Source organism: Lynx rufus, unplaced genomic scaffold (assembly GCF_022079265.1).
Source record: "Lynx rufus isolate CCGP_SWC_20201006 ecotype Redwood Valley unplaced genomic scaffold, mLynRuf1.p SCAF_7, whole genome shotgun sequence".
Lineage (NCBI taxonomy): Eukaryota > Metazoa > Chordata > Mammalia > Carnivora > Felidae > Lynx > Lynx rufus.
In genome coordinates, this window is record NW_025814889.1 from 24,812,487 (window position 1) to 24,834,560 (window position 22,074).

General features: G+C 39.4%; 2 protein-coding genes across 3 annotated transcripts in view; one reads left to right on the forward strand and one right to left on the reverse strand.

The window, feature by feature from the left end:
• MASTL (microtubule associated serine/threonine kinase like) overlaps positions 1-17,603 on the reverse strand; it is a 36,209-nt gene extending 18,606 nt beyond the window's left edge. Inside the window, exons 1-4 of the mRNA XM_047065446.1 lie at positions 17,418-17,603; positions 14,299-14,436; positions 5,957-6,096; positions 4,909-4,997 (exon numbers count right to left, since the gene is read on the reverse strand). Of these exons, the coding sequence (XP_046921402.1) occupies positions 4,909-4,997; positions 5,957-6,096; positions 14,299-14,436; positions 17,418-17,603 (553 nt within the window). The remainder of the gene's footprint in view (positions 1-4,908; positions 4,998-5,956; positions 6,097-14,298; positions 14,437-17,417) is intronic.
• A 1,021-nt stretch (positions 17,604-18,624) lies between these two features.
• Positions 18,625-22,074, forward strand: part of YME1L1 (YME1 like 1 ATPase) — a 49,506-nt gene continuing 46,056 nt past the window's right edge. The window contains exon 1 of one of the 2 annotated variants that reach the window (XM_047065328.1): positions 18,625-18,825. In XM_047065328.1, coding sequence (XP_046921284.1) covers positions 18,793-18,825 — 33 coding nt within the window. In that variant the 5' untranslated portion in view covers positions 18,625-18,792. The remainder of the gene's footprint in view (positions 18,826-22,074) is intronic. The other variant, XM_047065327.1, reaches the window with a different exon arrangement.

A 22,074-nucleotide genomic window follows, 5' to 3' on the forward strand; every position in this document is an offset into this window, starting at 1 on the left:
CCTCCCCCGTTCATGCTCTGTCTCTCTCTGTCCCAAAAATAAATAAACGTGGAAAAAAAAAAAAGTTTAAAAAAAAAAAAAAAAGGGGCACCTGGGTGGCTCAGTTGGTTAAGCAACTGACTTTTGATTTCAGCTCAGGTCATGATCTCACTATTTTTGAGATCGAGCCCTATGGTCAGGCTCCATGACACTGCAGAGCCTGCTTGGGATTCTCTCTCCTTCTCTCTGCCCCTCTCCCCGCTCACTTCTTTCTCTCAAAAATATAACAAAAAAAAAAAAAAAAAAAGCAAGTGCTTGAAATCATTACAATTTGATAGAACAGTCTTGTGCTGAAATGAATAGAACACCCAAATTAGGAGTCACCGAGGTGCCTGGGTGGCTCAGTCAGTTAAACATCCTACTTTGGCTCAGGTCTTGATCTCACAGCTTAGGGTGAGTTCGAGCCCTGCATTGGGCTCTCTGCTGTCAGCACAGAGCCTGCTTCAGATCCTCTGTCCCCCTCACTCTCTGCCCCTCCCTTCATTCTCATTCTCTCTCTCAAAAACAAACATAAAAAAAAAAGGAGTACTCAGTCACTAAACAAGAGTATTATCTAACTGGCAACAGGCACTCTTCTGAGACTTTTTTCTTTTTTTTGAGAGAGAGAGAGAGAGAGAGAGAGAGAGAGAGAGAGAGAATCTCAAGCAGGCTCCATGCTTAGCACGGAGTCCGATGCAGGGGTTGATCCATGATGCTGGTATCATGACATGAGTTGAAATCAAGAGTCAGATGCCCAGCTGACTGAACCACCCAGGCACCCCTGTGATATCAGACTTTTAAAGGTAAACTGAAAGTTTGAACCTAACAAATTTTATTGATTCTACACACTGATGAAGCAAGAAGGACTAACAGGTAACAACAAACATCTTGAAGAATATTTTATAAATTAAATGTTAAAAATGTTATGGCAGTGATTTATTGGATATAACTCCAAAAGCACAGGCAAAAAGCAAAAATAGACAAATGGGGCTATATCAAACTTAAACACTTTCGCACATCAAAGGAAATAGTCAAAAGAATGAAAAGAACCTACAGAATGGGAGAAAACATCTTCAAACCAGTTATCTGATAAGGGGTTAATGTACAGAATATATAAAGAAGTATAACTCAACAACAATAAAAAAATTCAATACTTATCTAATTAAAAAGTGGATAAAGAACTTGGACAGACATTTCTCCAAAGAAGATATACAAATTGCCAACATGATTATGAAAAGAGGCTCAACATTAGTAATCAACGGAAAATGCAAATCAAAACTATAATGAAATATTACCTCACACCCATTAGGATGGTTAGTATCAAAAACAGAAAATAAGTAGTGTTGGCAAAGATGTGGAGAAATTGGAACCCTTGTACATCGCTGGTAGGTATGATAAATAGTGCAGCCACTATGAAAAACAAATGGAGTTGCCACAAAAAATTAAAAATAGAATTACTATGTGACACAGGAATTCCACTACTAGGTAAGGTCACAAAAGAATTGAGAGCAGGGGATCTACAATATTTACATCCTCATGTCCACTGCATTATTCACAATAGCCAGGAGGTAGAAGCAACCTAAATGTCTACTGACACATGAATGGATTTAAAAAAATAGCGTATATATGTATAATGGAATGTTATTCAGTCTTTAAAAAGAAGGAAATTCTGCTACATGCTGCAACAAGTATGAACCTTGAGGACATTATGCTAAGTGATATGGCAGTCACCAAATGACAAATGCTCTGTGATTCTACTTATATGAGGCATCTAAAGTAATCAAACTCACAGATACAGAAAATAGAATTGTGGTTGCCAGGGCTGAGGGGACAGGAAAACGGGGTATAATGCTTCAGTTTTGTGAGATAAAAAATTTCTAGAGATCTGGTGCAGAGCAATGTGAACATGGTTAACACTACCCAACTGTACACTTCAAAATGGTTTTATATTATGTTTTTTACCACTATCAAAACAAAAAAACAAAAACAAAAAAAAAAACAAAAAACCACCACCACCAACAACCAAATTCAGAATCTGTATACTTAACAGATGTTTGTTGTATTACTATTTATGCTAATACAAATGTAGGATTACTTGGGATCCATTTTATTTTACTTTATTTTATCTTTATAATTTTTATTTTTTATGTAAGCTCTACACTCAATGTGGGGATTGAACTCATGACACTGAGATCAAGAGTTCAATGCTTTACAAACTGAGCCAGCCAGGTGCCCTATGGGAGCCAAATTTTAAATAAATCATGAGATATGAAAAAAATAAAAAATATTAAATGGCTATAGTACTTAACACAACATTTTTATAATTTGTGACTTTTCTCAATATCTTATCTGAAACCCAGGGAACTAGATTTGCCTCACAATTAAATAATGTTTAGATTTTAGGTAATGTGATAGGGGTGCCTGGGTGGCTCTATCAGTTGAGTCTCTGACTCTTGGTTTTAGCTCAGGTCATGATCCCAGGGTTGTGGGTTCAAGCCCCACATTGGGCTCTGTGCTGAGTGTGGAGCCTGCTTAAGATCCCCCTTAAGATTCTTGCTGTCTCTCTCTCTCAAAAAATAAGAAAAAAAAAAAAAAAGGAAGAAGAAAATGAAAAAAAAAAAGAAAGGTAATGTGATAAATTACAGTGGTTTTTTTGCTTTTTTTAAATTGAAGTATGACACACAATGTTACATTAGTTTCAGGTGTACAACATAGTGATTCAACAACTCTACACATTATGATATACTCACCACAAGTGTAGCTATCATCTGTCACCACACAGTGCTATTACGATACCACTGACTATATTCCTTATGCTATACTTTCCATCCCTATGACTTATTCATTCCGTAACTGGAAACATGTACCTTCCATCTCTCTTTCACCCATTTTGCCCTTTTGCCCCTCCCCACCAAGAAACCATCAGTTTGTTCTCTGTATTAATGGGTCTGACTCCACTTTTTTTGGTTTGGTTTGTTTTTTAGATTCTGTGTATAAGTGAATCTACTGGTCTTTCTGTTTGACTTATCTCACTTAGCATAACACCCTCTAGTTTCATCCATGTTGTCACAAAAGGTAAGACCTCATTCTTTTTTATGGCTAAGTTAATACTCCATTGTGTGTGTGTCTGTGTGTGTGTGAGTGTGTGTGTGCACACGCCACATCTTCTTTATCCATTCATCTTTTGATGTACACGTGGGTTGCTTCCATATCTTGGCTATTGTAAATATTGCTGAAATCAACATAAGGATGCACATTATCTTTTCAAATTAGTATTTTTGTTTCTTTGGGTAAATATCCAGTATACTGTATAGTTAGGAACATCCTTAGTGGCATTTCATCTAGCAGCCTGGTACTCAAATATTATTATTACTGTTATAAAGAATATGAGTAGTTATGTGAAATTGAATTAATAAAAACTATACATAGCCCACATCAGTTCAGGCCAAATTTTATTATCAGCTGAAAAACCTTTAGGTATTCAAAACTTTTCGAAATTTTACTCCTAGATAAAGAATTATAGATCTGTATTTAATTTCAAATAATTATAATCTCATGCTTTATAATTTATGAACCCAATTTTCTGTTCATTTATTTCTATTTGCTACCAATTTAATAGATGATACAATATGCTACAAAGTCAATAAACTCTCAAGTATCCATACCTTTTTTAAGACTTTTTAATTAATTAATTAATTAATTAATTAATTTTTTGATTTACATCCAAGTTAGTTAACATATAGTGCAACAATGATTTCAGGAGTAGATCCCTTAATGCCCCTTACCCATTTAGCCCATCTCCCCGCCCACAACCCCTTGCAGCAACTGTTTGTTATCTATATAAAAAGAGTCTCTTATGTTTTGTCCCCCTTCCTGTTTTTATATTATTTTTGCTTCCCTTCTCTTATGTTCATCTAACACTTTTTCTAGTTTCTCTCTTTTAGAAACAATGCTGCTACAAAGTTATGTTCATATTATTTTGTTCTCTAGAACCATTTCCTCAGAATAAATTCCAAGACGGGGCACCTGGGTAGCTGAGCATCCAACTCTTAATTCTGGCTCAGGTAATGATCTCAGAGTTGTGAGGTTGAGCCCTGCATTGGGCTCTGCACTGACTGCGTGGAGCCTGCTTGGGATTCTCTGTCTCCCTCTTTCTCTGCCCCTCTCCTGCACATGTGTACTCTCTCAAAATAAATAAACATTTAAAAAAAAAAAGAATAAATTCTAAGACATAGTCACTAGGTCAGAAAGAATGAAAACTTGTTTCTTAAAACACATTGTTAGACATACGTTGGAAAGCACTGTGCTAATTACAATGTGTAACTGTGCTTTTACAGTCTCATTAATTCTGGATCTTCAGTTCACTCTCTCACTTTTTTTTTTTTTTTTTGCCTAGCTTAATAGTGTGAAATGATTCATTTGTTATTTTTTAAGTTAGCATTTCTTTCATTACTAGTAGTGAAATTAACATACTCCCATAAAAATGTGTGTGTTTGTGTGTGTGAATCTTGTGTGTAGTTTCTTTGCCCCTAGTTTATCAAGGTGGTCCTGTCCGTGTAAGTTCTGTAGGTATTACTTCATTCTAATCACTCAACTGATGTTTAGTTGGTCAAACTAGTTTCAGTAGAGACAAAAAGTCAGAAGAACAGAAATGGTGAGTTCTTCTTTGAAGATCCAAAGATCTTTGAGGGCCCTTAAGGATTTAGGAATAATTATTACCATTTTTCATCTTTAATAGAAAGGAAATACCAATATACCTTTCTAGTCTTTTTTGAAACAAATAATCAAATTTTAGTCATTATAAGCTAACAAAACAGTGTAAGTTAATAACATGTAGTGCGTAAAATTTGTTGGATTTTTAAAAAGGTACTTACCTCCTATTTTTCTTACCTCTATTCAAAGTAACTTTGGAAAGGCCAAAATCTGTTAGCTTAATATGACCTTCATTAGAAATAAGCATATTGTCTGGTTTCAAATCCCTGCATACACAAAAGACAAATATCAGATAACTAAAAAGGAGCTAGTGTTGATGTTAGAATTAGCAGGGGAAAAAACCAGAAAGTTACAGAGAAGATTCAAACCCTATATATTTTCTCTAAAATAAGGCACTTATTGCTGGCTTTGAAAATATGGGAAACAACTCTCAAAAGTAAATGATCTTTTGGGGCGCCTGGGTGGCGCAGTCGGTTGAGTGTCCGACTTCAGCCAGGTCACGATCTCGCGGCCCGTGAGTTCGAGCCCCGCGTCGGGCTCTGGGCTGATGGCTCGGAGCCTGGAGCCTGTTTCCGATTCTGTGTCTCCCTCTCTCTCTGCCCCTCCCCCGTTCATGCTCTGTCTCTGTCCCAAAAATAAATAAAAACGTTGAAAAAAAAAATTTAAAAGTAAATGATCTTTTGTATATTTGAACCTATGAGAAAGTTAACTGATGTAATGCTTTATTAGCTTTGGCATTATTCATTAGATTTTTCCATTAAAACAATTAAACTTCATTAGATAAAATAAACTTCAGGCCAAGTCAAAATCATATTTACCTCTCTCAAGGAGGGTAAGATTAAGCCTTAATAGAGGAGAGCCACTTAGAACATGACATTTTAGAACATGACCGTGCATAGAGCAAAACACTGTAAGTCAGCTGGAATTATAAAATATAGCACTTTTGTGTGACAATAAAGGAGTAGAAAAAAGATTCAATATTCTTCACAGCAAAATGGCATACTGATGCTCAAAGCAACATATTAAAAAAACAAAGGGAGGGGAGATGAAAGAAGAGTTGATGGAGGTTCTAAACATACACAATATGTTTACCTGGGTTATCTACCAAACTTTAGATAACCCAGATACATAGGCAAATGATTATGCAAATATTTCAGACTCAAATATTTAATACATAATTTGATTACTTGTGCTTTTAAGTAATAGTTTGTACAACAGTCTCTACCTGTGGATGATTCCATGTCTGTGAAGATAGTCTAGAGCCAAGGCTACTTCAGAAATATATTTGACAGCCATCTCTTCATCAAAATAACCATATATATGTAAGAGAGACTTGACATCTCCACCAATAAGATATTCCATTACCTATCAAAAAGGAATATAAATATTATAAAATACAAACAAGATGATTAACTTTAAAAATGTTATTTGAGTGTTACAGTTATATATTCTTAGCATGGTTCTATAACAGACACATTTAAAAAAATTTTTTTTAACATTTTTATTCACTTTTAGAGAGACAGAGAAACACAGCATGAGCGGAAGGGGCAGAGACAGAGAGGGAAACACAGAATCTAAAGCAGGCTCTGGGCTCTGAGGTGTCAGCGCAGAGCCTGACGTGGGGCTTGAACTCACGCACCAAGAGACCATGACCTGAGCTGAAGTGGGCCGCTTAACCAACTGAGCCACCCAAGAGTCCCCAGACACATTTTCTTAAAATTTATTTTGAAAGAGAGGGGGGAGGGAGAGTGCAAGCAGGGGAAAAGCAGAGAGAGGGAGAAAGAACCCCAAGCAGGCTCTGCACTGACAGAGCCTCAGCCTCAGCCTCAGCCCCAGTGGGGCGCTTGAACTCATGAACCATGAGATCAGGACCTGAGCCGAAATCAAGAGTCAGATGCTTAACTGACTGAGCCACTCAGGCACCCCAGCACAGACACATTTTCTTGATATCACTCAGTATACATTAATACCAAGTTTGCTCATGTTGCCATATAATTTTTTTAATTTAAATTAAAATGTTTAATCTAAATAAAAATTCAGACTTATACAAAAGGTATAAGGACAGTTCCATATACTCTTTATCTAGATTTACCTATTGTGAGCATTTTGCACATTTGCTTTCTTCCTCTCCTCATATATGAATATAAAATAAGCCTTTGTTAATAATTAACAAACATGTTATGTTACAAAATAAAATAATAGGATTATTAACATTATTGATACAAATATCTTTTTTTTTTTTTTAATGTTTATTCATCTTAGAGAGACAGAGCATGAGCAGGGAAGGGGCAGAGAGAGGGAGACACAGAATCTGAAGCAGGCTCCAGGCTCTGAGTGGTCAGCACAGAGCCCAATGCGGGACTCGAACTCATTCATGAACTGTGAGATCATGACCTGAGCCTCAGATGCTCAACTGACTCAGCCACCCAGGCGCCCTGACACAAATATCTTAAATGCATGTATTTCTATTCAGACTAAAGACATTAATTTAAAAATATGGTGATGTGCCTGGGTGGCTCAGTTAAGTGTCTGACTCTTGATTTCAGCTCAGGTCATGATCTCATGGTTTGTGAATTCAAGCCCCACATCAGGCTCTGCACTGGCAGCATGGAGCCTGCTTGGGATTCTTCCTCCCTCTCTCTCTGCACCTCCACTGCTCACACTCTCTGTCTCTCAAAATAAATAAATAAAGATGAAAACTTTTTTAAAAACATGGCAACATTAACAACTGATATTTATAGCTTTAAAGCTTTTGCTAAATAATTGGAGAATACAGTTGAAGAGGTCACGATACAAAATTCTTCATCATGTATCTAACAAGGATATTCTTACATAACTACAGCATAATAAAATTCAAGGAGCTTAACACTACTATAATGTATTATCTAATCTATAGTCCATATTCAAATTTCTCTGAGTATCTAAATAAACATCCCAGATAGCACTTCCCCTCATCCCCTTGCCCATGCATGGGATTTAGTTATCATGTCTCTTTAGTCTCCTTTAATCTGGGACAGTCCTGGGGCGCCTGGGTGGCTCAGTCGGTTAAGCGTCCGACTTCGGCTCAGGTCCTGATCTCGCGGTCCCTGAGTTCGAGCCCCCCCCCCCCCCCCCCCCCCCCCCGTCAGGCTCTGGGCTGATGGCTCAGAGCCTGGAGCCTGCTTCCGATTCTGTGTCTCCCTCTCTCTCTGCCCCTCCCCCGTTCATGCTCTGTCTCTCTCTGTCCCAAAAATAAATAAACGTTAAAAAAAAAAAAAATTAAATCTGGGACAGTCCTTTGCCTTTTTTTGAGGGGGGGTAGTCTTTCCTGACATCTGATTATTTCCTCATGATTTAATTCAGGCTATGTATTTTTGACAGGAATACTAAATAAGTCAACTAAATAAGATGTTGACTCTTTCCTAGAGACTCTCACCAGATGGGACACCTAATGTCAGCATGTTCCATTACTGGTGATGTTGACTTTGATCACTTAGTTAAGGTGGTAACTTCAGATTTCTCCATTGAAGAAGCACTTTTTTATCCCTTGCTCATTAATAAGTAATGGGGGAAATACTTTGAGAGTATGTAAATAACCTGTTTCCCAACAAATTTTCAAGCACTGATTTTAGCATCATGGGACTATAGGTGATTCTTGTCTGAATCCACTATTGCTATGTGGTTGCAATACTATTCCTTCCACATGCACTAGTCATTACTCTTAAAAATTTGTATCGTTTTAAGGTATAAGATACTGCCTACTAAGAACTTAATAAAACAAAGTCCTTTCTTTCCCTTTTAGGCCAGTAATTTCCCTGGTAGAGACTAGTCAATGTTTGTTGGTGATATCAATCATTAAAACATTTACTAAGCACAAAATCTGTGTTATACACTGTGCTAGCACTGGGAATATAAGCATGAATAAAATGTCTCTGCCAGTGAAAGAGTTTAAAGTAGTTTACAGTAGTAGAAAAATAAGTAAATAGATCCTGTATTTGAGTTCATGAGAGTGTTTATTTTCTTACATTCTCATCAATTGTTATTGATCCTTTTTATCTTTGTCAATCTAAAAAAAAAATGGACTTGTTTAAACATTCACTTTATTTACCGTTAGGGAGATATAGGACCTTTACACAATTTTTGGTCTTTTATGTATCTTCTGTGAATCACTTCTGTGCCCATTTTTCTATTGGGTATTTAATTATTTCTTATTGATGTGTAAAACCTGTTACACAGTAGTAAAATTAGCCCTTTGTGTGTCTTTTTTTTTTTTTAATCAATTCAAAATTTTATTTTTTTTGATTTTTATTTTTACCTTTGTGTGTCTTTTGAACAATATTTTCTCCAAACTTGTTATTCGACTATGTAAATGGTATTTTGTATAAAAATGTTTTACTTTGTACTTAGTAAGACCTACACCAACTTATGATTATAAAAGTTTTCTTCTAGTACTTTTATGGATTCACTTTTTTAAGTAGAAATCTATGATACGAAAGGGGAACAAGTGACTCTAGCACTATGTCATGTTTCATAACAGTTCAGAAAATTATTTCAAGTAACTTCAAAAAACAGAATTTTATTTTTTATCATTATTATTTTTTACAACTGCAGGAAATTATAATTTTTTTATGTTTATTTTTATTTTTGAGAGACAGAGCGCCAGCAGGGGTGGGGTAGAGAGAGAGGGAGACACGGAATCTGAAGCAGGCTCCAGGCTCTGAGCTGTCAGCACAGGGCCCGATGCAGGGCTTGAACTCACGACAGTGAGATCATGACCTGAGCTGAAGTTGGACGCTTAACCAACTGAGTCACCCAGGTGCCCCCAAAAACAGAATTAAAAAAAGTTTATTGGGGTGCCTGGGTGGCTCAGTCAGTTAGGCTTCTGACTTTGGCTCAGGTCATGAATCACAGTTTGTGAGTTTGAGCTCCGAGTCGGGCTCTGTGCTGATAGGTCGGAGCCCAGAGCCTGCCTCAGATTCTGTGTCTTCCTCTCTCTCTGCCCCTCCCCTGCTCGTGCTCTCTTTAAAAAAAAAAAAAAAAAAAAAGAAATTTTTTTTTTAAGTTTATTTATGTATTTGGGAGAGAGACAGAGACAGAGAGAGGGGGTGAGTAGAGGGGCAGAGAGAGTGAGGAAAGAATCATAAGCCGGCTCTGCAATGTCAGTGCAGAGCCCAATGTGGGGCTCCATCTCACCAACCATGAGATCATGACCTGAGTCAAAATCAAGAGTCGGATGGACACCTAACCAACTGAGCCACCCCCAGAATTATGATGGTATATCCCAAGGGGAAAAAGAACTGCAAAAAAATCCTAAATCGAATCCAGTTGTTTTAGTGTTAGTAAAACAATATTGGTATTGTTGTTTTGAAAATATCAGATATATATAATGTTGTAAGTTAAAGCACATGAATAATTATGTTAATGTTGTTAGGAACCTGCACAGTCAGGGTAAAAGAATACATATTTTTTTCAAAATATTTTTACATGTTATATATTTTTCAAAGATGTTGAGTAAAAATTCTATAATTTTCCATTGAATTGGAAATTGAAGCATGAACTCATGATATATTTTTCTCTTTCTACAAAAATGTTTTAAAATACATAAGTCATGGGGATGAAAGTACAGCACAGGAAATATACTCAATGACATTGCAATTAAATTTGGTGACCAATGGTAACTAGACTTATTGTGAGGATCATTTTGTAATGTATAAAAAGATGGACTCGCTGTGATTTATACCTGAAACTAATAGGATATTGTTTTTAATCTTTTAATTTTTCCTGATGCTCTGTAAGGTCTTACCACATACTGTTTCATAAGCAGTGTCTGATTAAACAGTTAGTCCCCTGTTGTCTTTGTGAATGGAATACATCAGTGTTTCCTTCTTTTTCTGTAAAGAGCCAGATAGTAAGTATTTTAGGCTTTGTGAGCCATGTGTGGTTCTATGTGGCAACTACCTCACTCTTCTGTTGTTGCAAAAGAGCAGCCATAGATAGTAAGTAAACAAAAGGATGTAGTTGTATTCCAATAAAATGTATTTATTCATCAAAATTCAAATTTCATATAATTTTCATATATCACAAAATATTATTCTTCCTTTGATTTTTTTCAACATTCTAAAAATGCAAAAACTATTCTCAGCTCACAGGCTGTATAGAAACAGTGGACCAGATTTGGCTCACCACAGACGTAAAAGATGTAAAGTCAATTACTCTTTTTTTTTCTTTTAAATTTAATGCTTATTTTTGTGAGACAGAGAGAGACAGAGACAGACAGAGTGTGAGTGGTGGAAGGACAGACAGAGAGGGAGACACAGTATCCAAAGCAGGCTCCAGGCTCTGAGCTGTCAGCACAGAGCCCAACGTGGGGCTCGAACTGACTGACTGAGAGATCATGACCTGAGCTGAAGTCGGAGGCCTAACTGACTGAGCCACCCAGGTGCCCCAAAAGTCAATTATTCTTACAGTATTTTTCACCTTCTTACTGATACTCTATATATTTTTTGACTCAGTGAATTATCCTATAAATTAGACCCATATCTCTGGCTTTCTCAGAGCAAAGGTGTCTCCAGAGGGGCTGTCTTTAATACTGATTTAGGGTGAATTCCAATACAAATTTATGTCTTTTCTCCAAAATCCAACTTCACAGCTTCTCACAGAGAAGGTCATTACAACAGGAACTGCAATTCATGCTAAGGTATTCATTGGAGTGTTTTTTAGAACAGTAAAAAAACCCAAAGCAACTCATCAATAGGATATTTGTTATAAAAATTATGTAATTCCTAAATAAATCTATGGAATTCTGTGTAGCCATTAAAAAGGATGAGGTCGGGGCGCCTGGGTGGCGCAGTCGGTTGAGCGTCCGACTTCAGCCAGGTCACGATCTCGCAGTCCGTGAGTTCGAGCCCCGCGTCAGGCTCTGGGCTGATGGCTCAGAGCCTGGAGCCTGTTTCCGATTCTGTGTCTCCCTCTCTCTCTGTCCCTCCCCCGTTCATGCTCTGTCTCTCTCTGTCCCAAAAATAAATAAACGTTGAAAAAAAAAATTAAAAAAAAAAAATAAAAAGGATGAGGTCTGGTGCACCTAGGGGGCTCAGCTGGTTGAGCATCCAACTCTTAGTTTCAGCTAAGGTTATGATCTCACGGTCTGGTTGTGGGATTGAGCCCACAGGTCCGTGGAGCTGGCTTAAGATTCTCTATCACTTCTCGGCCTTTTGGCTAAGATCAAGTGAAGATTCTCTCTCTCTCTCTGTCCCTCCTCCACTTGCACGAGTGTACTTTCTTTCTCTCTCCCTCAAAAAAATAAATAAATAAAACCTACTTAAAAAAAAAAAAAAAGGATGAGGTCACCAGTAAGTGGAAAAAAAATAAGTAGAACAGTACTTACAATATGATCACATTTCATGTACTTATTTAAACTGTACAAAAAACATTTATTTATTTATGTTTATTTATTTTTGAGAGAGACAGTGCAAGTGGGGGAGGGGCAGAGACACACACACACACACACACACACACACACACACACACACAGAATCTGAAGCAGGCTCCAGGCTCTAAGCTGTCAGCACAGAGCCCAACACGGGGCTCGAACCCATGAATCAGGAGATCATGACCTGAGCCAAAGTTGGACGCTTAACCGACTGAGCCACCCAGGCACCCCTAAAAATCTTTTACCCATCCTGAATTAGTCCCAATGCAGAAAAGGTGCTCACCACTGTCCTAGAAAAACTTTTTACTTTCCAAAATTTTCTGGCCTTCCCATTAAATCTGTGTAACCACATTAAAAAAAAAAAAATGAGAGAAAGAAAAAGTGTGAGCAGGCAGTAAGGGAAAGAATCCCAAGCAGGTTCTGCGCCCTCAGGGCAAAGGATATTTACACCGTCTAGATTTTCTCTTAATTTATATATCTAACCATTAAGGATGGTTTATTGAGTGTGTAATACAAGGAACAAGACAAAAGCATGAGATCATGAACCATGAGATCACAACCTGAGGTGAAATCAAGAGTCAGATGCTTAACAGACTGAGCCACTGAGGCGTCCCTGTAACCACATTTAATGTCAATCTAAATATACTCACAGATTTACTGAAAGACTAGAAATGGATTTAACCATCAGGTACCAAAAGAGTTTTAGATTTGACTATGTTTATAACCTTTCCTGAACATTCAGGTCTACAACTTGAAGTTGAATATCATGTTCTTCCACATGAGAGTTCTGTTCAGACTCAAACTTTTATAATTTTTTTTAAGTTTATTTATTTTGAGAGAGGAAATGTATGTGTACTCACACACGTGCAAGCAGGGGAGGGGCAGAGAGAGAGGGAGAGACAGAATCCCAACTAGGTTCTGTGCTGTCAGATCTCACGATCAGTGAGATCATGACCTGAGCCAAGATCTTAATCTTAACTGACTGAGCCACCCAGGCACCCTTCAAGTTTTTGACATAGAAAAAAGTTGAAGTGTGGCACAATTAAGTTCCACAGAGGGCTTCAGCATATCGAGGATAAAGGGTTTCCACTACTGAAGGCAATCAAATTATGAAAGAAATCAGCATTCCATTGGTAAACTATGAATCTGGCGTCTAAAATCTACATCCTAAGACCCATTCATTCATAGAAAACCATTTGTGCATACCAAACAGAAGCTATTGGAGTCACCAAACATTTAATCCATAGATCATCTCAGAAATCAAAAGAATCTCTAAAATATGTAGTCAAGATATCCTCACCAATTCCTGCCCCCTCAAATTCTTCCTTAGAAATGAAAAGCAAGCAATTGTCAAAGTCCACACACCCAATATCCACCATCTCCCCAAATCTTTCTTTATTACATACCAAACTTTGTATAGTATTCCCATTATATGTCCTTTACTTGCCAAATATTTTTAGCACCATGTGCCAGACACTGTTCTACATGCTTTATATTAACCTATTAAAATTTCACAATAACCTCTGAAGTAAGTACTATTATTATCTCCATTTTGCAGGTGAGGAAACTGAGGTGTGAAAGTTAATTTTATGTGTCATTTTGGCTAAGCCATGGTACTCAGAGATTTGGTGAAACATGAACCTAAATGTTGCTATGAAGGTGTATTAGAGGATATAAACATCTAGGTAGACTTTGAGTTAAAGCTGATGACCCTCCATATTCTCGGTGGGACCAATCCAGTCAGTTGAAGGCCTTAAAAGAAAAAAGACTGTCCTCCATGCCTCCCACCTCTACCCTACCCACCCCAAGAAAAAGGAATTATGCTTCTACACTGCTTTTTGGATCTGAGTTGTAACACCAACTCTTCAGGTCTACAGCCTGCTGGCCTACCCAGCAGATTTCAAACTTGAAAGCCCCAACAATCACAAAGAACAATTCCTTAAATCCCCACCCTCTACACACACCACATACACCCTATTCTTTTTCTCTGGTGAACCCTGGTTCAAACAACAGGTAAGGGTACTTGGTCAAAGTCATAAAGCTAGAAAGTGCAAAAGTTGGAATTCAAACGCAAGTGCTCTAAACTCAGAGACTGTATTCTTCTTGAGTCACTGAATTCAGTGATTGCTAAATGAAGAAAAAAATGGAAAATTACTCACCAAGTAGACATTATTTGCTGACTGTAGTGAATAGTACAAATGGACAATGAAAGGACTTTTGCTTAGTGCTAGTGCGTCCCTCTCGGCTTGCACCTGATGTGTCATATTTTTGTTGATCATATCTGCTTTTTTGACAACCTATGGTAGACAACATGATAACACATTCATTTTATTTTATTTATTTATTTTTTTTTTTAAATTTTTTAACGTTTATTTATTTTTGAGACAGAGAGAGACACAGCATGAACGGGGAAGGGGCAGAGACAGAGAGGAAGACACAGAATCAGAAGCAGGCTCCAGGCTCTGAGCCATCAGCCCAGAGCCCGACGCGGGGCTCGAACTCAGGGACCGCGAGATCGTGACCTGAGCTGAAGTCGGACGCTCAACCGACTGAGCCACCCAGGCGCCCCTCATTTTATTTTTTATTACAAAGTGTTCTCAAGTTTCAGAGTTGCCTTTTGTGAAAACAACCAGATGAAAGAAAAAGATGAAGAGAAAACACAGATGTCATTTGTACTCCACATTGCCATCAGGAAACTGTCAGAAAAACAGCAAATATGGTGAAAACAAATCAAACCTTTTTTCAAGAGAGCTGCTTATTTTGGCGTCAAGTGGCAAAAGTATCACATCCTTTTTGAGAAGGAAAAAGAAGTAAACAAATGTTCCCTTAGTGCCCTGCATATTAGTAGAAAAAAAGTTCCATTCTACTGTTCTTTTAACAAAGTCAAAGGATAGTGATCTTCCTCCTAATAAGCCCCCATAATCAGGAACCTACGCACAGAGAATTAGCAGCTAGTAAATTTTTTTAACTTCTGATTCTTTGATGGGTGGGAATTAAAAAGAGGAAGAACATAGGAAGTTTGTTTGCCTAGGAAAAAAAAATCTTAAGAATGGTTAGAACTACTGAAAGTTAATAGTCTCAAATGTTGTCTTACAGAAAATAACAAATTACTCTTTTCAAGTTTCAAGGTAATTGGTGTGGAAGCAAAACTATGATATAATCTACATTAAAATTGGAGCACTAACCTGAATAGTCAGCAACACTGAGATCAATTCTCAGGATGATTAAAAGTCATATTTCTTCCAAAGATTCATTAGAATATTTAACAAAATTATTAATACACTATAAATTCCAGCCTTATAACCTTTCCATAAGAAAAGAAGGAAATTGGCAAAGCCAGTCCGTAACATGATTTCACCTATGACTCCACTAGATTGGAAGCTCTGTGAGGGCATGTTTGTTTTGTTCACCACTGTACCCTAGATCCTACACACAAAGGGGACACTCAACAAATATCGAAAAAATGAATTGATGTTTTCATTTTAATAAGTGATAATGACTGATGAGCAAGTACAGCAGAAGGAAAAGCAACATATGAAGCAAGGAAGAATTAAATTCAATGGGGTGTGTCTGAGAGGTCAGGGAAGGTTTGAAGAGGGGCTAAGATGAACCTTAATACATAAATAACACAGGTGGAGATGAGCAGAGAAGGGTGGAAGAAAAGCACTTAAGGAGGAACCAGCACAAACCTAAGTTCAGAAGCACAGCACTACACAGCATTCACGGACTAGTCAATTGTCTGGAGTGGCTAGAACATAGGATTTGTGGAAGTTACAGTTGATGTTTAGGGCCAGGACTTGGACCATGATTGCTTTTCTAAGGAGTTTGTTAGGTTGCATGTCACAGCCTAAGGAATGGATGAAAAAATAGCGATTCCAGTTAGGGGCCTATTCCTGGAAATGAAGGCCTGATGAATCTCAAAAACACTGTCAGGTAAAAAAACAAAACAAAACAAAACAAAACAAAAAACACACAAAAAACAAAACAGATGCAAAAGACCATGCATTGTATGATTCCATTTACATGCAATGTGGAGAAAGGGCAAGCCTCCAGAGACAGAAAATAGATTGGTGGTTACCTGGGGCTAAGGGTGTTAAGGGGGAGGTACTGCAGATGGGCAGGAAGTCTTTTTGGGGTGATGGAAATGTTCTAAAATTGGATTGTGGTAATAGTTACCCAATTTTTAATTTACTAAAAAGTGACTTGTACTTTAAAAAGGAAGGAAGGGAGACAGGGAGGGAGGAAGAAAAGACAAAAGAAAAAGAAAAAGTGAAGTCCTGTGCTTGGGCAGACTTGGGAATGTAATAGAATGGAAGAGATAATAAGAAGGAATACCAGGCGGGGTGCCTGGGTGGCTCAGTCGGTTGAGCTTCTGACTCTTGGTTTTATCTCAAGTCACGCTCTCACATTCCGTGAGTCCGAGCCCCTCATCAGGCTCACACTGGCAGTACGAAGCCTGCTTGGGATTCTCTCTCTGTCCCTCCCCCGCTCACTCTCTCTTGAAACGAATAAATAAACTTTAAACATTTTTAAAAAAGAGAAGGAATATGAGACAAAATTGACAGGACTAGTTGAGACACAGGTTATACAGATGGAGTAGAGGGAAATTAAAATGACTCACGTTTCTAGCCTGAATGACAGGGACGAAGGTGGTTTTATTATGCGGAGACAGGGAGTACAGAAAGTTCAGTGTTTAAGCAGTTAGGTGGAGAGGGTTGTTCAAAGTCAGGAAAGTACAATTTCAAGGCACTTGGTAGATATTCACATAGCAACGTCCAACAGGAAGTTGAAACTGCATTAGCGGTAAAACTGCTGGTTTCTTTACCATGTTCATTCAGTGCTTAAATACGAGTAATCCGAAATTATGGGAGTGGGGAGTGAGGACCAAGAGTGGCCAGGAAAGCTTCAAATACATCGAAAGCTCTTGAATGCTTTTGGAATGATATGTACTGCTGCAAGGATAAAGGAGTGGTATGTTCTAACATGTTTCAGTTTAGTCTTTAAATAGTTGTTTCACATTTAATGTTTCAAACTTAATTCTGGTAAAGGTCAAGGCGGTAAAAAGGACTCAGAAGTCCTGATGTCTCCTAAGCATTGTTGGTGTGAAAAGGGCGTGGCAGAGGCGAGCCATTCGGCCTGCCTGCGCTCAGGTCATACCAAGTAAGAAGTCATAGGGCTGTGGAGGCCCCTACCGCCCTGGAGCCCGCCCAGTTCAGGGGGCAGAAAACAGGGCCGAAGGTCCGAACTCTTTCCCTCTCTTTACTCCCCGCCTTCTTACCTTCACCGCATACAACTTGCCGCCTTTCTGCCCGAGATACACCTTCCCGAAGGCGCCACGGCTAATAGGTTTCACTATGGTGAATTCCTCTATGGAAGGAGGTCTTGGCACCGGGATCCTATTCACGCACTCCACTGTCACTGCATCTTCTCCACTCTCCTTCTCGCTCCTCGCAGTGCGCTCCATACCAGGCCAGCCCAGAAGGAAGCCTGTAGCATCAGCTAAGGCCCCTTCCCAAGCCACAACTCCCGCCAACTAGGTTCAAAGTAAGGCCCCGCCCACGCAATGCGTAGGCAGTGACGCCACCGCGTTGCCGTGCTCGCGCCGAGCCCAGCGCAGCCCCGCCCCTGTCACCTCTTGCTTGTTAGCGCGGAAGTACCCAATGGAGCTGAGGGCTGGGACGCTGGGAAATTCTCCAGCCAACCACACACTCTTCGAGGGCGGTGACCGCGGCCCAATTACCTCATTTAGTAATAACTGGGGAGGCACTGACTGTCTTTTGCTTACAAGAAATCTCGGGATTGACTAGGTTTCTCCTGACCTCCAAACGAGGTTGATGGGACCCGCCCTCACCCCGCTTTTGCTTGGTTTTGTTTGTTTTTTACCCCTCGCGACCTCGCACCCCTGGGCGAAATGTAAGCCAGTTTGGTTTGGCTCCCCGAAATCATACAATGTGGAGAAACTGGATGAGCAGGAAGCAGGTGGCTGGCCCTGTCATCTGACAATGTTAACAGGATGTAACTTGCCTGACTGAAGCAGATGAGGACCAATAGGAACAATTTTCGATTTATTGTGGGGAAGATAAAAAGCACTAAACTGTAGCGAAAGAGTTTATCATAACTCAAGGCCCAGTCGGAAAAGGAGACTATGTTGGAAGATTTCGTAAGGAAGATGCAAAAAGATTTAACAGGGTCAATGCCATCCCCTCTTAAGGGGGAGATATATATATATATGTATATATATGTATATATGTATATGTGTGTGTGTGTGTATATATCGGCGCCAGAGAGCTTGGGGATCCAGCACCTGTATTATTCCCGTGAACATCAAGCCTGGGGGCCAGGGTTGCTCAGCTACCGTGGTAGATACAAACGTCAGACCCAGAAAGGTGGAGCTCTAGCGCTGGCGTTCACCCGCGGGTGATGCAGCCCACCTGTCCCGGAAGTAGTGTTGCGTTGGAGGCTTGCCTTCCGGGGCAGATTGTATGTCGTTGCAGCAGCTGTAACAAGGGGAGGCCATTTTCTGTTTCTAGGAAGATTGAGGGCTAGGGGAGAAGGAAAAAGAAAGGGAAGAAAGGGCTCAGCGCCTCCCCGCCGAGCCGTGGACAGAGGGGCACTTTCGGCAGGCGGGTGAGGTCGCTGAGGGCCCAGAGGAGATGTTTTCCCTCTCGAGTACGGTGCAGCCCCAGGTGAGTCTGGCATCCGGTCCTTTTTTTCTCTCCTGCCCGCGGGCTCTTTGCTGTTTGCGTTTCGTGGAAGCGATTTCGCGTTTGGGATCGTAGGAGGGGGGCGATCAGCGCAAAGCAAGTCCTAGTCTTGAGAAGGGATCAGCGATCACGCTGAGAGTAAAAGGCTGACGTTGAAGCAGAGGCATGAGATGATGAGGACTTTGGTTTATCGAGTTGATAGCGTGGAATTTTTACTAGAGAATCCATTAGGCATTGTTCAGTCCCGGACATTCTGGGGTGGGGGGAGCAGAGTGAGGCTGGGGGAAACGCCTTTGCCTTAGATATGATGAAAGCAAATAATGTTTCTTTCCATCTGATCACCTCTCCAGTGATTTTACTGTTCACAACCCTGATACCCAACTCTTTCTTTCCTTTTTAAATGGAATTTAACCCAAACATGTTATAATTATTTGAATACTATGAGTGCTTTCTTTTTTGGCCAGAAATGACTAATAAACACATATTTTAAAGCTATTGACTGCTTGCAGTTACTATTTTTATTCATATTCTCCCATTTTTTTCATCAAGCAAAAGGGCAGAAAAGAGTCATTCCTAGGGTTTTTAATTGTCTTCTTTTGGGAGTAACCACTTGTGACAGTGTCTTGTCCTTGTTTCATTTAAAAATCTTTTTTGATGGCAACATTCTGATAGTTTCTTGCTGGGGCGGGGGTGGGGTGACTTCTCAGTTTTGCTAATAGTTTTTGAACACATTCAGATTTAAAAATAATTTTTTAACACTCTTTAGTTTCAGCATATAATTACGTTCCTTTTGTAACCCCCACTCTTGGTTTTTTGTTTTTTGTTTTTTGTTTTTGTTTTGCTAGTACTGGCTGGATAATCGAAAATGATTAGTTATTTATTGGACATCAGTAATGGGCCAGGTGGACAAAGCAAATGTGGAATCTTTATAGTGATATGAAGAAAAGTTGAATAGGAGTTAGTCAAGTGAAGAGTTAATAGAAGTGAACCAGTATCCCAGGTATATGCAAGGATATCTGGAGGTCCTGAGATTGGGAAGAGTTTAGCTGATTGGAGGAACAAAAATAATGTCAGTGTGGCTACAATGTAGTGATTAAAGGGCATAATAACAGAATTAAGGTTAGGGTGAAGCCTTGAGGCAGATCATACAGGAAATTATAAGGGACTTTGGATTTCATTTGAAGTGTAAGCATAGGATAACCTGATCAGAAGTGTTTTCAGTTAAGGATGCTATTGCAGTAACCCAGGAGAGGGATAATGCACCACTAATGTGGTGGCAGTGGTTATGGAAAGAAGAGGATGAGTTTGTTTGTTTTGAACAAAGAGCAGAATTTAATGAGGGATGATGGAAAAAAGTGTTTCTGTTTTGGTCAGCTGGATGGGTGAAAATGTTATTTGCCGAGCTGTGTGATCAAACTCAAGGGGTTCACCACTTGAGATACATCAGATTGGACACAACCCGAGAAAATGTTGAAAACAAAGAACTTTATTACTTGTTACAAGTAAGGAAACAGATGACTCTCAAAGCCCTGTCTCTCTGTGGGGTTAGTACAGGAAGGTTTTATTCAGTGTATTAGGGGGCGGGGTAGGGAGCTCGCATAAGCACTTCAGTTACTCATTCCTAGCATGTCAACATGCTAGTGCATACGTTGTATTTTCAAAAAAAAAAAAAAAAAATGGTGAGGGGCGCCTGGGTGGCCCAGTTGGTTGAGCGTCTGGCTTCGGCTCAAGTCATGATCTCACGGTTTGTAAGTTCGAACCCCGTGTCAGGCTCTGTGCTGACAGCTCAGAGCCTGGAGCCTGTTTCAGATTCTGTGTCTCCCGCTCTGCTCCTCCCCCGCTCGTGCTCTGTCTCTCTCTCTCAAAAATAAACATTAAAAAAAAAATTTTTTTTTTTTAAAAAGCCAGCTCATACTGGCTCACATAGGGTGGCTGTCAGGTGAGACACACCCAGCAAGGGGCTCTCACGTGAAACAGCTAGTCTCCTTGGCTGAAGTGTGGGTTCTACAAAACAAAACCTATTCCTTGCTTGCTTTTGTCCCTCCCCTTCCTCTCTTCTGCTGATAGCTTTCAGCCCTGGAGGGGTCCTACCAGTTGTTTGAAAAACAAGTCTGACTTGGCCTGTTGAATACAGTATTAAACCTTTTAAAGCTGAAGTTCAAGAAGTTTATATCAAGAAGACCGAATTTTAGGAGAGTTTATCATCAGCTGGATGGAGAGTTAGTGGTACGTGATGTTGGTAGAGATGGTGAAGGCATTTTGTGTACTGCAGGCAGGCTTAATTGGGCTCATATATGTGTTTTATGCTCTGAAGAAGAATAGTACACATATTTCTAATTCCTGGTTACTTAATCATTGAATACACTTGAATATAAACTGTGAAGCCAGGAAAGATATGGAAGGTAAACTTTTTCATTGAGATCAAACCATTTTTTAGCAATTTAAATCCTTTTTTGAATAAGAGATATAACTAATTAGAATGAAGCCTTTCAGGGGTGTCTGGGTGGCTCATTCCGTTGAGCATCAGACTTTTAATTTCGTCTCAGGTCATGATAGCAGGGTTTTGGGATCGAGTCCTATGTCTGGCTCTGCACTGAGCGTGGGGCCTGCTTGGGATTCTCTCTCTCTCTCTCTCTCTCTCTCTCTCTCTCTCCCCCTCGCCTTCCTCCCTCCCCCTTCCTCCCCCTCTGCTCCTGTCCTCTGCTTACGCTTTCTTTCTCTAAAATAAAAATATAAGAAATTGATTCCTGTAGTTTTTTTTAAATGTTTATCTATTTTTGAGAGAGGCACAGAGCATGAGTGGGGGAGGGGCAGAGAGAGAGAGGGAGACGCAGACTCTGAAGCAGGCTCCAGGCTCTGAGCTGTCAGCTCAGACCTGGGGCTCAAACCCAAACCGGTGAACCATGAGATCGTGACCTGAGCTGAAGTTGTATGCTTAACCGACTGAGCCACCTAGGCGCCCCATGATTCCTGTAGCTTTAAAAGAGCTTATTGTTTCTACCCTGAAAAGGATACATGCTCATTGCCAAAAATGCCAAAAAGAAAAATACAAATAAGAAAATGAAAAACCTTCATAATCTCATTGTGCAAAGACATATTTTAGAATACATTCTTTTGTACTTTTTACCTCTACACAAATACGTGTGTATGCATGCTTTTTAAAAAGTATGTTGTAGTTTTTTAATTTTTTAACTTTACCTTAGAGAGAGTGTGTGAGCAAGAAACAGGGGC